At 42.5% G+C, this 14,782-nt stretch overlaps 2 protein-coding genes across 2 annotated transcripts in view; one reads left to right on the forward strand and one right to left on the reverse strand.

The window, feature by feature from the left end:
- Positions 1–1,771: 1,771 nt before the first annotated feature.
- Positions 1,772–9,063, reverse strand: tmlhe (trimethyllysine hydroxylase, epsilon). The gene is made up of 8 exons (XM_027154389.2): positions 8,903–9,063; positions 8,217–8,373; positions 7,050–7,226; positions 5,935–6,214; positions 5,302–5,421; positions 3,633–3,869; positions 3,340–3,478; positions 1,772–3,226 (listed from the first exon to the last, which is right to left on the reverse strand). The coding sequence occupies exons 2-8, from the start codon at positions 8,368–8,370 to the stop codon at positions 3,095–3,097; spliced, it is 1,239 nt and encodes a 412-aa protein (XP_027010190.2). The 5' UTR covers positions 8,371–8,373; positions 8,903–9,063; the 3' UTR covers positions 1,772–3,094.
- A 1,970-nt stretch (positions 9,064–11,033) lies between these two features.
- The window catches only part of LOC113647578 (protein NipSnap homolog 2-like), a 9,683-nt gene continuing 5,934 nt past the window's right edge, over positions 11,034–14,782 (forward strand). The window contains exons 1-5 of the mRNA XM_027154357.2: positions 11,034–11,200; positions 12,127–12,266; positions 13,653–13,698; positions 14,089–14,183; positions 14,560–14,630. Coding sequence (XP_027010158.2) covers positions 11,109–11,200; positions 12,127–12,266; positions 13,653–13,698; positions 14,089–14,183; positions 14,560–14,630 — 444 coding nt within the window. The 5' untranslated portion in view covers positions 11,034–11,108. The remainder of the gene's footprint in view (positions 11,201–12,126; positions 12,267–13,652; positions 13,699–14,088; positions 14,184–14,559; positions 14,631–14,782) is intronic.

Genomic DNA, 14,782 nt, shown 5'->3' on the forward strand with positions numbered 1-14,782 from the left:
TACCAGCTCTGATCGTCTTGATGAAGATTTTGGATCTCCGCTGAGATGAGGATGACTGTGAGGATCCTGAGGTATCTAGAGATCTACCAGCTCCAGTTAGATTCTGTGATACTAAAGAGGAGATGTGAACTCCGTGTGATCTTTTACACCAATACAACATTTATCAGACTGTATATTTATAATCACAGCCCCAGTGTCACCCAGATGAGGATGAGGTTCCCCTTTGAGTCTGGTTCCTCTCAAGGTTTCTTCCTTTACCATCTAAGGGAGTTTTTCCTCCCCACAGTCACCTGAGTCACCTCAGACTTGCTCATTGGGGATAAATACATACGTTTAAATATATCTAATATTAATCTTGTTGTATTAATGGGGGCACGGTGGCTTAGTGGTTAGCACGTTCGCCTCACACCTCCAGGGTTGGGGGTTCGATTCCCACCTCTGCCTTGTGTGTGTGGAGTTTGCATGTTCTCCCCGTGCCTCGGGGGTTTCCTCTGGGTACTCCGGTTTCCTCCCCCGGTCCAAAGACATGCATGGTAGGTTGATTGGCATCTCTGGAAAATTGTCCGTAGTGTGTGAGTGAATGAGAGTGTGTGTGTGCCCTGTGATGGGTTGGCACTCCGTCCAGGGTGTATCCTGCCTCGATGCCCGATGACGCCTGAGATAGGCACAGGCTCCCCGTGACCCGAGAAGTTCGGATAAGTGGCAGGAAATGAATGAACTTTGTATTATATTATTCTTCATATTAACCTTTTGTTCTATGTTTATGTTCTGTAAAGCTGCATTGAGACAATGTCAATTGTAAAAAGCACTATACAAATAAACTTGAATTGAATCGAATAATATAAACCTGTTGGTGTGTTAAATAGAAAATGGAATACAAGTGCTGTAAATATAAACCGAGTGCGGTGGATTACGTCCAACTTTCCCACATTTTAAAGAAGCCTGGCAAATGTTTGCTCAGTTATCAGCAGCTTTAGGATAGAGAACGGCCCACGGAGCACTGAGGCCGTGTGAGGTATTTGTACTTGAATTGCTGGGTGTTAAAGCGATCTGAGATAGTGTAGTACACAAGGCGAGGGGGTATTTTATATGTAAGCGGAAGTCCAGGGTTTACCGGATGGAAAGCTGTGAGGACGGACAAACACTCAGCTAAAAAGAAGTCTAGTACATCCTGGACCAGGAAGAATCGTTTTCAGGCACATGAAAGACACCAGAGGCTCTATTTATAATAATAACAACACCCTCAAATGTGGGCAGGAGGTAAAATCCTTGTCCTTACCCCTTAAGTGCCCAGTGAGAACCTTTGAGAATGGGGGAAAGCTTTTATTTACAGTTTATATACAGTTATCACCACAATATCCTCAAACAGGCGGAGCGAGAGATGGAGCGGACGGAGAGAAACGCTGAACCGGTGAAACATCTCCAATTTTGTTTGGTTTTCTTTGTGTTTAGTTTCAGATTTTTGTCTAACAACCTTTCCAAAGACACGATCTGAAATAAACGCTCAGGGGCAAGCGAACTCTGGAAAACTATTTTAATACACCAGAATCTATTTGACTACGTCATCATGCTAAATAAAATGCTGTTGCATTTGAATATGTTTTGCAACATCATTAAAATTTTCCTTTGTCATTTTAGAACGCTTGTTTTAAACTGCTGATACAAATTCTGTATGGAACACCTCGGGCTTTTCGTGCTGCGAACTAAAGGTAGTAAAGTAACGTTGTTTCGTTTAACTTTATTGTGATCGAAAAGACAAAAGCATCTTGACTTGACGTCTTTACTTTTTTCTTCTTTATTTTGTAGATTTATATAAATCCCAAAACAGATCAGACATAATTATAATAATAATTATTATAAAATGATTACTAAAATTTAAATAGCAGTATTTTTTCATAACATCTTAAATACTGTAATTTGCATATGATGTTAGTTTAACTATAATAGAAAATCTAATTGCTGCGATTTAATGTGTTTAAATGTCAGTTTGAACTAAAAAATCCTGTCTGTTTTCCTGGAAGCTTGATTACTGTAACATCTGAGGGTCTTTTTACACCCGGTCACTTCGTGTGTTGTCTCTGATCCGATAGCTATCCGATTTGTTAAAACTGTCCCATTTACATCAGGCCACATAAACGCGTCTCGGCGAATCTGATATCGATCCCATCTTTCTACTCCCACCCAAAATGCTAATATATTTTACCTCATTTCCCGGGTAACTGAAACAGAACACGTTTTGGTGTACGCGGTTTTCAGAACGCGATCAAAAAGAAGATGAAAAAACTGGTTACGACGTTTATGCTACAAAAAACAGCGTTTACTGTTTGCTGCGTTTTCGCTGGCGGCCGCAGCTCGTTTTAAGCCCCGACGAGACGCCTGGGTGAAAGATCACCTGCGAGTGACGTAGTTCCGTTTGGGAGGAGTTTAGCGCTGACGTATGTGGCTTGAACAACCACATTCATTTACACCTGTCCAGTTTCATCTGAAAGGTGTCCCAGACCACCTCCTGAAGGGGTTTGTACCATCGGGTTTATATCCGTCTCCAAAACGATTCGGAGGGCATTTAGACCTGGTCTTTTTACCATCGGGTAGATATCGGATCACAGAAAACGCAGGAAGTGACCAGGGGTAAAAAACCCTGTACATTAGCGCTATGTCAGTTCTCCATACAGTAAATTCCTATATTTCACAGCATTTTTAAAACGTTCGTACGTCGTACTAGACGTATTCGCGGGTTTCGTAAAAGATTATAGTGCATGAACATAACTCATGTTGTGTGGGTTCAACCCTTTCCACATTAAAACATTGACATTTACATTTAAAGGCATAACCATGATCACCGAATATCATCCTTGTAAAAAGTGCTGGAATTTTCTTCCTCGTACCACCGAGCCTCGTTTCCCCGTGCGCCGTCTTCTAACGTGTCTTTCATAAAACGGTTCTTCGTTTGCGGTGAAGAGGAACTTCGTATCATTTAACGTGAGTTTCTGACATTCACGGATTTCCATAATTCTGTAATAATTTTTTTTTGCTAATCTACACTGTTTAAGCTTGTTCTTTGGTGCTTGGTGTTCTAGTGCTGGTCAGATGATGATCAAGCCTGAAGACCCAGCGACCGAGCCGTGTTGAGCGCGTCGTCTCTGGTCAGATAGCAGCCACAGAGTTGACGGAGTCCCGTGAAGGATTCTCGACCGTGCAGCACTCGCCAGTTATCGATAAAGAGAACCTTAACACGGAAGAGGATTAAATGCATTAAAAAGATCAACGCTTTCTCCTCATGATATCTACTGTCTATAAGTTAAAGAAGGTTTAGAAGGTTTTTCACAGAGGTTTTGTTACCTTGCCCGGTTTGAGTTTGACCCACAGCTCGTTCTCCGGGTTCCTGAGCTCGTCAGTGAGCTGTCTGTGTGCCACATACCAACGCTGGACCATGTTGTGAGGAACCGTGTTGATCACCGCACGGTCATAGTTGTTATATCTAAGTAACGACAACAGCAGAATAGAGTTTCATATCTGCAGCTAGACCAGTGATTTCTTTAACCTGGACTGAATCGCCCGAGAGTCGTTTAACCCTCTGGTATTCGCACACGATCGATACTGTACGATATGCCGTGCGGCGAGACGGCGAGTACCTCATCATGTAGACTTCCTTGTTCCAGGGGTAGACGCCGAGAACGGGGCCGATGCCGATCATGTGGTTGCTCTGGTTACCGAGATTCTCGATGAACTCGTGTTTGATGGGGACACGCGAGAGGAGCTCGAAGTTTTCAGGAGATCGCTCAAGGACTTTATTAGCCGAGTAGAAGCCATCCACTAACAGAGTCCTGCCGCCGGTTCCCTCGTGTCTCAAACAGTGAAACACCTGAATCCTGTCGAACAGCCGGGTGGAGCAAAAGTGAGAGAACGTAGACAGCATCATACGATAACCCCAGAAAAACTATATTACAGTAGCGTAGACATCTATTCATGATGTCATAAGTATGGTCTGAAAAGCCTCGTCCTATAAAGGAATAAATCTATTTTGATACTGTAAATGGATTATTAAAGGTGAGGTCTCTGTTGTTTGAGAAATGCTTCAGAAAACTGAGTCTAGCTGCCTCTCTACATTACTACGATAGAAAAGAAGTGTTATTTGTGTAGTAACAGCGTTTAGCTCAGGAGTTATTGACTCGGGAAACTCCAACCTGTGAATATGTGGCCAACTTCCTGCTCCTTCAGTTCTCTCCAGCGCTGGAAAGCTGATCCTATATTAACACGTCCTACTTCTTGTCCTTATCGTAAGTCTTTCTTCTCTTTCTTTCTTTGTTTTTATCCTCCATGTCGATATTAAAACCGCTTTCTGCTAATGTCACACACGCGCACTGAACACTCTCTCCGCCCATATCGACAAGCCCCGCCCCTTTCTGCTCATTGGCTACACGTTTGTTTTTTTTTGTTTGTCGTCCCGACTCGGTTTTCTGAAGCGTTTCTCAAACATCGGAGACCGCACCTTTAACTCTACTATTAAAAAGAACAGAACTCAGTAGAAGCAGAGAGGTTGTGATTAAGCGTGGGAGTGAACTGGAGGGATGTGTGTGCTCTCTCTCTCTCTCTCTCTCTCTCTCTCTCTCTCCCTGAGCAGTGTGCTGAGCCAAGTGTGTATGTGACCGTGAGTAGAGCAAAGCCAAACCTGACCAAAAGCCACAAGCTGGAAATCTGCAGCATTATTTCTTTTGGAATAAAAGAAAACTTAGTACCGTGCAAAGGCCATAAAGATCTCACACGTTCTTACCCACGGCTCTACTGTGTTTGTAGACGCATGTTTTCACGCTGCATGTAATACATATCAAAAAGCAAAAAAAAAATCAGATGGTGAGTATTAGGGACGACGGCGGCTTCGGGCAGACGGATGTGTTCCGTCCCGTATTCTGACCTGCATGAGAAGGAAAAGGTACCAGGGTTCGAGTCAAACGTACCAAACACAGAGTTACAGAGTGACGTGTTTATTATCAGTTTACTCAGTCTAATGCGCTTCAGCGAGGACTTCAAGCCCCCAGGTCGCAGTTATGTAACAGAGACGTGACGGGCCTCGTGTCGCATCGATGGAGCAAAGCATACAGCAGACAGATTAAACTAATCCAGAGGTGACAGAGGGGAACCGAAACAAAGCCGTGATTTTAACCGCTCTCGTCATCTTACTTCCTCAGCGTTTTCAGTAGATACAGAAGAAGAAGGAGGCGGCGCCTCGTCTTTAATCACGCTGTAAGGTGGTGTGAGGTGAGCGGCTTTAACGGCGTCGGTCATGAAAGTTTGCATACGCACCCACTAGGCTCTTGGAAGTAGGATGTGTCGGTGTGGCGGTCCAGAGCCAGCTTCGTGTACGCCGTGTCACCGCGTGAAAAATCGGAGGTGAAACTCCACATTCGGCCGTACATCGTCTCTCTGGATACGAAAAAAAAACAACAAAAAACAAGTAAAACGTGTGCAGAAAATCTGAGAAAGCGCTGCTGACGTTCGGGTGTGACGGTGCAGGGACGTTTCTACTGTACACAGATCTTTAAGGTCTTCAATGTCTTTCTGTATGAAACTTTAACATCCGATCAACTGTTAATATCAAATCTGCCTGTATCTCTAGACCTGTGATGTCATTATGTACTGATATGATATCATCATCATCATCATCATCATCATCCGGTCCTAACACAGCATACAGGCTGTAAACCACAGATCCGATCCAACCGAGTGCTGGCATCAGAGTTCATCAGATCACTTTAGATCAGACCTGCTGATGTAGTTTACGCTGTGAATGTTACTCTGACTGACATGACATTTCCTATGGCATCGTTACGTGTAGCTGCTCAGATGTTTCCTTATAGTCATGACGGTCATTCAGCTACAGAATATAACGTGCTAATGCTAATCTGAGTTTTAAACGTATTAATAAAAACCTTTTACCTGATCACGCTAACTCTTTTGGTCACCGTTTCGGTCGCGTCGATCGTAGGCGGGACGTCCTCTACGAACGCGATGCCGTACAGTAAGAAGTTACTCAGGAACGTTTTCAGCTCTTCGTCGCAGCTCATAAACTTTTCCCAGTTGGCTGAAGTCACCTTGGCGTTGGAGTAAATCTCGGAGTTCCACAGGATGCGCGGTTGCATAGCGCTCCATTTCTGGCCCTCGTAGCTGTTCTTCGCTAGCCAGGGCAGGTTGTAGCGTGTGACGTGACCGTCGGGCCCTGTGGAAAGGACAACACAGAGTAGATTTACTGTATGTTTGATCTCCTTATTTATCGCACTGTATATAAAACTGAATTAACCGGATTATATTGTGCCACAGAACCTGAGAGAACCTTTGGGCTTTGATCTAAAATGAATGCATGCTCTTCGTTGGTACCTTTGAATAGTGAAGCCTACATAAGGATGAGGAGCTTTTTCTTACAAAGCCCCACAGTTATGGATCAACCTTCCGGTTACATTCAGGCTGAAATCCTATTTATCTTTTGTTAATTCCTTTTATCCCTCAGACGAGAACGAGTTCATTTGGAATCGGGTTTAATCTGGTGAATAAAACCTGATGTAAATGAATTGAGAATCCTGTTCGTGTCCACCACCGTTTCGGCTCCTGAGTCGACGTCTACGACAGAAACTGTACAATCGCAGTTATATATTATTCCTTATTCGTTCACCAGTCAAGACAAAGTACAATCTCACTTCTCTTTTGGTCAAAGTAACAAACAGACGAACGTCTTCAAGCCGCAGGTTACTGAATAACTTGTAGGTATAAAGTAACGTATCAACCTGCTGAGGTCTTTTATAAGAGTCAAAGTCTTATCTGTCCTAAAATGCCTTATCTCCTCTTGGTGAAGATCTACTCATCTACTCATCATGTCAAACATCTGGTGGAAAAAAAGAAAAGACGATAAAGACTGATGACAAACAAGCAGCGTAGAGTCTTATACAAGAAGCTTTTACGTCTGCTGAAATATTAATTATAACAAATAAAAGATTGTCGTTTTGCAGGTTGTCTTATTTAAATAAAAGAACATGAAGATTTGAGAAACTGGGATTTACATGTGAGGAAGAGATTCTCCTCGTCCACTCGCGTCTTGGTGGGTCGGATGTTCAGGTCGATGCTGCCGGTGTCCAGGTTGCGCTGGTTTGTTTTGGAGTTGTAACACGAGGCCGAGCGACAGTGATCCCTCAGCCACACGTAGTTAAAGTGCATCACCTGACCGCCGTAATGAAGCTCTGCAGATTAAAACACCACCTCATTAAATCATGCAAAAACATCGCAAAAGTTAATTAATTAAAGGTGCGGTCTCCGTTTGTTTGAAAGCCAATGTTGACATATAAAATCACCAAAACAAACACACCCCTAACCCAAACGGGTCCCACCCCTGTATCGATAGCCCCGCCCACACATACATACGTAACCCGGGCGACTAACGGAAAGAAACGTGTCTTTATCATAGCTGAAGGGAAGGACAATACGATTGTAGATAAACAAACAAGCAAAAATGCCACACAAGCATAATGATGTAAAGGACAAAGGCATATATTAGTTCTGTGTAACAAAGCAAAACCAACGTTACTCACCTATCGAGAAGGAAAAAAGCGCCTCGGCGTCTTAAGTAAAGTCGGCCACATATTCACAGGTCGGAGTTTCCCGAGTCGATAACTCCTGAGCTAAACGCTGTTACTACACAAAACGCGGTTGTAGCTGCCACGGGAAACTCCAACCGCGGTTGTAGCTGACTCGGGAAACTCCAACCTGTGAATATGTGGCCAACTTCCTGCTCCTTCAGTTCTCTCCAGCGCTGGAAAGCTGATCCTATATTAACACGTCCTACTTCTTGTCCTTATCGTAAGTCTTTCTTCTCTTTCTTTCTTTGTTTTTTTCCTCCGTGTCGATGTTAAAACCGTTTTCTGCTAATTGCGACTCGTTTTTCTAAAGCATTTCTCTAACAACGGAGACCCCACCTTTAAATGTCTTTATACCAGGAAAAAAGTGTAAATTAATAATTATTATCTAGTTTTTAATACGTTTCTAAACTAAGAGCTCATCCGCGGGGGAGTGGTATTCACACTGTGGGTTATTTTGGTGTTATCATGTACATTAAAGTGAGAACCAGTTTCGATCGCAGCAGGCAGGTGAGCAACAGCTTCACTGTGAGAGCTCGGTCGAGCTACGGAACAGATGTTAACCGTTTAAACGCCGTTTAAGTGACGAACACGTACCGAAGCAGTCGTCTAGCAGCTGCCAGTTACACGTATCCTGGGGCGCCGTGTGATGCCATCTCGTCCTTCCCAGCAGTACTGGTGCAGGACCCCAGGCCCGGGACGCAGACCTCACAGACCGTCGCAGCTTCACAAATGTCTGGAGTAAAGCCATGAACTGTAAAACAACCCAGAGATAAAATACCTCCTGTATGCACCTGAGAACTAAAAGGACTCATCAGTGGCCCTTTCTGTAAAACTCATTTTTAGAGTTTGTTCATTTAAACAGTAGCATGAATGACTTTTTTTTTTTTTTTGGTTCGACCGCAAGCATCACCAAGCGGACATGTTTCTGTCCTCGAGGAAGATCTTTAACCTTCCTGCATTGTAAGAGGCTTTAAATAAAAATCAAGGGCTGTTTTTAACTCCACTGTGATGCTAGAACATTGTCTGATAAAACGTCTGATAAAACGTCTGATGCACGTCTGATAAAACGTCTGATGCACGTCTGATAAAACGTCTGATGCACGTCTGATAAAACGTCTGATGCACGTCTGATAAAACGTCACATGTAAAGGATGATATTTTAATTACATGTTTACATTTTGTAAAATCTGATTTTTAAATAATTGTTATATTTTTTAAGCATGAATTAAATTGATTGCTCAAATATAGACCAGTAAATAAATGGTATAAAACATACTCACTGATGCGTGTTAGAAAGATGGCTGGACTGAAGAACTTTACTCTCTCTCTCTCTCTCTTACTCACTCTCTCTTTATCTCTCCCTCCCTCTATGTGTGTCACTCTCACTTTCTCTCTCTCTCTCTCTCTGTGTCTCTCTCTTTCAGTCTGCTCTCTCTTTCCCTCTCTCTTTCTTCTCCCCTCTCTCTTTCTCTCTCTCTCTTTCCCTCTCTCCCTCACTCTTTATATCTCTCTCTCTCTCCCTCCCTCTCTATCTATCTATCTATCTATCTATCTATCTATCTATCTATCTATCTATCTATCTATCTATTCGTTCTACAATATGACATGTAATTCACGCCTTTGATGGAAAAATATAGCTGTAGTCACGAAAATGAATCATTAAACGGAAGAGACTGATATCGCCTTGTTTTCTCTCTCTCTCTCTCTCTCTCTCTCTCTCTCTCTCTCTCTCTCTCTCACTCACTCTCTCTCTTTCACTCTCTTTCACTCTCTCAACCTCTTAGAGCGGATAACGGGACCCCGCATGCGCGCCACGTTCACGCCGTTGAGTGAGAAAATAAACACCCTCATTGGTTAATTTATCCGATAGCACCGCCCACAAACGACGCCATTGGCTGCCTGGACCAAAAACATACTCTAAAAGAAAATGGTTCCTCAAAGTGTTGTTGAAGGATGTTAAGAAGCAGAACCTGAACATTACTCACCCCCAACAACAACAGTTATAATGTTTAAAATAAAATGCAAGAACAAATAAAAATGAATACTTCTTTACTGCCACATTGGATAAGAGGGAAAACAGTATCCTAAACATTATACTCAAATAAATAACGATTAAGGAAACTCCAAAATGTCCCTGTGTCATTTACCCTGAAGACACTTCACAATATTTCCTTATAGCACCTGACAAATGACCATTAGATCATAAGCCAGGTGATAAAGACTAAAGTCCCTCCCCGAGGGCCAAAAGCGGCCCTGATGTTCCAAACTGATGTTAATTGGCCTGAGACTTTTAATTGACAGCAGATCAACAACTGCAAGAGCCAAGGGTAACTAATAGAAAAGGTAGATAAAATGTGTCTGAACCAGGGGCAGGTCTGGGCCTTTTTAGGGTGGGTCCAGCCCCCTGTCTGTGATCTCAGCCACCCTAAAACTACAAGTATAATTTTGCGTAATTAACGTAGCTGCTGTTCATAATATTAGCAAGTCTAATGTAATAGTGCACAGTATTATGGGATGTATTATGTGTACGTCTGACTAAAGAGATGAGTTTTTAATCTACATTTAAACCGGGAAAGTGTGTCTGAGCCCCGAACACTATCGGGAAGACTATTCAAAAGTTTGGGAGCTAAATAAGAAAACGCTCTACCACCTTTAGTAGACTTAGATATTCTGGGAACTAGCAGAAGTCCTGAGTTTTGTGATCTCAGAGAGCGTGAAGGATTGTAACGTGTTAGTTATTCAGATTATCGATGAAGAGAACTTCAACACAGAACATAACAATACTACTGAACATTATATCTTCCTATTTTCTGACTCTTACAAATACCTGGGGATCTACATTGACAATAAGCTCCACTGAGGCAATATACCAGAAGGGCCAAAGTTGACTGCACTCTTTGCGGAGAATCGAGTCCTTTAACGTACGAAATTAAAAGCTTAAGATGATCCGTCAGTATGCGGTGGGAAGCTCCCTTGTCCGTGCTGTGGTGTGCTGTGATGCTACCAGGAGAGGATCTGGTTCCTCTGGTGCTGGTTACTGAAAAGAAAGTCAAGTCAAGTCAAGTCAAGAAGCTTTTTATTGTCATTTCAACCATATATAGCTGTTGCAGTACACAGTGAAATGAGACAACGTTTCTCCAGGATCAAGGTGCTACATAAAACAAAGACAGGGCTAAGGACATGTAAGTAGTCTTAGCCACATAAAGTGCAACTGTGCAACCTGGTGCAAACAGTGCAGGACAAGGTTCATTCAGAACACCTCTCACCCTCTAAACTCCTCAAATTGTTAAATTGAGGAGTCATTTGACCTCATGCATCCATCATGTGCACAGGCACCTTAGACCTTTTCAGTTTTTTTACACACTCAGTGTATAATAAAGTACAACACGCCACTCTGCTTCCCTCTAGCGGTAGAAGGTGGAATGACGCTGTAGTCCAGGCTGCCGTTATGTAGCAGGAACCGCGTCTGCTCGACATTGAGGAAAAATGGCGACCAGAGTCCTTCAGAGCCTGAGGAAGGGCCTTCACCAGGCTAATAACGCGTTAGGACCGAAACAGCAGGCGGCTTTAACTATCAGGTGAGCTCCATGTTTGACGTGTGAGAGGTTATAACACACAATGCAGCCGCGGGAGACGTCCTTTATGTCGTTTATCACATTTTACTTTCTGTTTACGGCTTAGTTTATAACATTTACCTCAGGCTAGGCTAGTGAACTTGTGTGTGTGTGTGTGTGTGTGTGTGTGTGTGTGTGTGTGTGTGTGTGTGTGTGTGTGTGTGTGTGTTATTAAAACACAGCCCTGGACACTAGCAGTGGAGCTCAAGGTCACAGTTAAAGCCATGTGTTAAAGATATAAAACGTTGGATTTTGTGACCAGAGAAAGTTTATTAATTTAATTTAAATGGTGATGTAGTGTGTAATAATATAGAGGAGTGTGTTAATGTGTAGACGTGACACACTGCAAGGAGTTTAGTAGAGAAGATCAGCAGCGTCATGACTGGGTGCTGTCAAGGAAAAGGGAATGTATGTGTGTGTGTATGTGTGTGTGTGTGTGTGTGTGAGTGAGTGAGTGTGTGAGTGTGTTTATGAGAGAGAGATGATGATAAACTGTGTGTGTGAGAGTGTGTGTGTGTGGTGTGTGAGTCTGTGTGTATGAGACACATGATGATAAACTGTGTGTGTGTATATGAGCGAGTGTGTAAGAGAGAAGGAGAGAGAGTGCGTGTGAGAGAGAGAGAGAGAGAGAGAGAGAGTGTGTGTGAGAGAGAGAGAGAGAGAGAGAGAGAGAGAGAGAGTGTGTGTGTGTGTGTGTGTGTGTGTGTGTGTGTGTGTGTGTGTGTGTGTGTGTGTGTATGAGAGAGATTATAATAAACTGTGTTAGTCCCCATGCTATGATGTCTTTCAGAATTCTATCACTACTCTTAGAGAGGGTATCGTCACTACTCACTTCATGTACAAACTAAAGAGTTTCTCACAGTTTATAAATCTTTTTTCTGTCTCCTCAGAACTCTGTCTGCGTCCTCAAACCTAAACCGTGAGGACAGCTGGTTTAAATCTCTCTTTGTGAGAAAAGTTGACCCCAGGAAGGACGCGCATTCTCACCTGCTGGCCAAGAAAGAAGACCTTAACCTGTATAAAATTCAGTGTAGGTTCCCATTAAACAGCACACGACTACTGTACGATAGGCTTGTGCGATTCGATTGGTTTTTAATCATCGTGATTGTACAGGAAGAGAGTGAACGATAATAATAAGAATGATATGAACAGTGATCGCAAAAACGTTGTCAGTGCATTTTATTTTATTGTAATCTAACATTCACTATGGTTACGTTTTCACTATTATTAAGACCCAGGATGTTTAAAACACTTTAATTATCTTCACCGTTAAAGGTGGGGTCTCCGTTGTTTGAAAGCCAAAGCTGACATATAAAGTCACCAAAACAAACACGCCCCTAACCCACATGGGTCCCACCCTTAAATCGATAGCTCCGCCCACACATACATACATAACCCAGGCGACTAACAGAAAGAAACGTGTCTTTATCATAGCTGAAGGGAAGAACAATACGATTGTAGATAAACAAACAAGCAAAAATGCCACACAAGCATAATGATGTAAAGGACAAAGGCATATATTAGTTCTGTGTAACAAAGCAAAACCAACGTTACTCACCTATCGAGAAGGAAAAAAGCGCCTCGGCGTCTTAAGTAAAGTCGGCCACATATTCACAGGTCGGAGTTTCCCGAGTCGATAACTCCTGAGCTAAACGCTGTTACTACACAAAACGCGGTTGTAGCTGCCTCTCTACATTACTACGATAGAAAAGAGGTGTTATTTGTGTAGTAACAGCGTTTAGCTCAGGAGTTATTGACTCGGGAAACTCCAACCTGTGAATATGTGGCCAACTTCCTGCTCCTTCAGTTCTCTCCAGCGCTGGAAAGCTGATCCTATATTAACACGTCCTACTTCTTGTCCTTATCGTAAGTCTTTCTTCTCTTTCTTTCTTTGTTTTTATCCTCCATGTCGATGTTAAAACCGCTTTCTGCTAATGTCACACATGCGCACCGAACACTCTCTCCGCCCATATCGACAAGCCCCGCCCCTTTCTGCTCATTGGCTACACGTTTGTTTTGATTTTTGTTTTGTTTGTCGTCCCGACTCGGTTTTCTGAAGCATTTCTCATACGACGGAGACCCCACCTTTAACTTCGTGCGTAACGCGTTTGATTGTTTGTGTCATCTGTAATCATCTACATATATATTTACAGTTGATGTTGACCGTAAACATGTGTCATGTTAGTAAACCCATATTGGTAGAGAGAGAGAGAGAGAGCGAGGTTATTCGAGAGCCTGTGAGATAACAGAGGAAAACAAAGCAGCGTAATTAAACGGTTCTATCGCACAAGCCTACTGTTCGACACGTCACGTTGTTTTGTTAGGACGAGATTACAGTGGAGTAACGTACAGATCTGATCCTTTAGTCAGCCGAGGCAAAGTTTATTGCTTTACGTAACATGCCTTTCTTTTACAGTTCACAATGTCAAGCCAGAGTGCCTTGATGATTATAACAAACTTTGGTAAGATCATCAATATTGAGATGGTGCTGTGTCGTAGTTGGTGCTTTTTTTTTTCTTCATGAATTCTTTCCTAACAAGTCCAACATTTGATTTCTTTTCTATTCAATCATTAGTATTTTTTTTTTTGTTCTAAACCTTTACGCACATAGTCAGTGATTGCCTTAAATCTGACGTAATGTATATTTTACATCTTTAACTAGTGCTTGAAGGAAAATAATAATTGCTCGGCACATGGATGATATTTTTGGAAAGCTATGTTAGAAGAATTCCAATTGAAGCAGCTTTGAAGTTCTTTATAAAGTTCTCTGTAGATGGGTTTGATCCCACAGCATTCTGTCTTACTGCTGAGGTGTTTGCGTTAATGTGGATGAACTGCTTCTGCACACACAGTGAACAAGTCTTGCCCTCTATCCACACCAACCCTGATTATCCGTGTGAGCTGGTGGGAACCTGGAACACGTGGTATGGAGAGCAGGATCAAGCAGGTGTGGATGAGTTCACTTTTTCCTACAGTGTTTTATTCTTCTTATGCCGCAGCAATTCACAAGAGCTAAGAATCGTTTTATTTATTAAAGATATTATTTTTTTATCATCTCTTTATTTCTCTCTCATGGTGATAATTATAAATGAAGATGATGTAAGAAAACGTAGTTAAATCTTTCTAACGGACTGTTTATGAAGCGCTGACACTGGAGACTCCTTCCATAAAACATATATAATATAGATTTTAATTAGAGACGACACGCATCTGGATTTAAGTCGTTCTCCTTTCAAACATTATATACAGCAAAACAGTCACATTACAGGATATTAATTAATATTTTCTCTCCTTGTGCTTGTCTTCTTTCTTCTTCCTCACAGTTCATCTGTGGAGATACAGAGGAGGATACCCTGCCCTGACTGAGGTCATGAACAAACTCAGGAAGAATAAGGTGAGAGTGAGTGTGTGAGAGAGAGTGTGTGCGTGTGTGTGTGAGAGAGAGAGAGAGTGTGTGCGTGTGTGTGTGAGAGAGAGAGAGAGTGTGTGCGTGTGTGTGTGAGAGAGAGAGAGAGTGTGTGCGTGTGTGTGTGAGAGAGAGAGAGT

The sequence above is a fragment of the Tachysurus fulvidraco genome, chromosome 21, assembly GCF_022655615.1.
Source record: "Tachysurus fulvidraco isolate hzauxx_2018 chromosome 21, HZAU_PFXX_2.0, whole genome shotgun sequence".
In the NCBI taxonomy this organism is placed as follows: domain Eukaryota; kingdom Metazoa; phylum Chordata; class Actinopteri; order Siluriformes; family Bagridae; genus Tachysurus; species Tachysurus fulvidraco.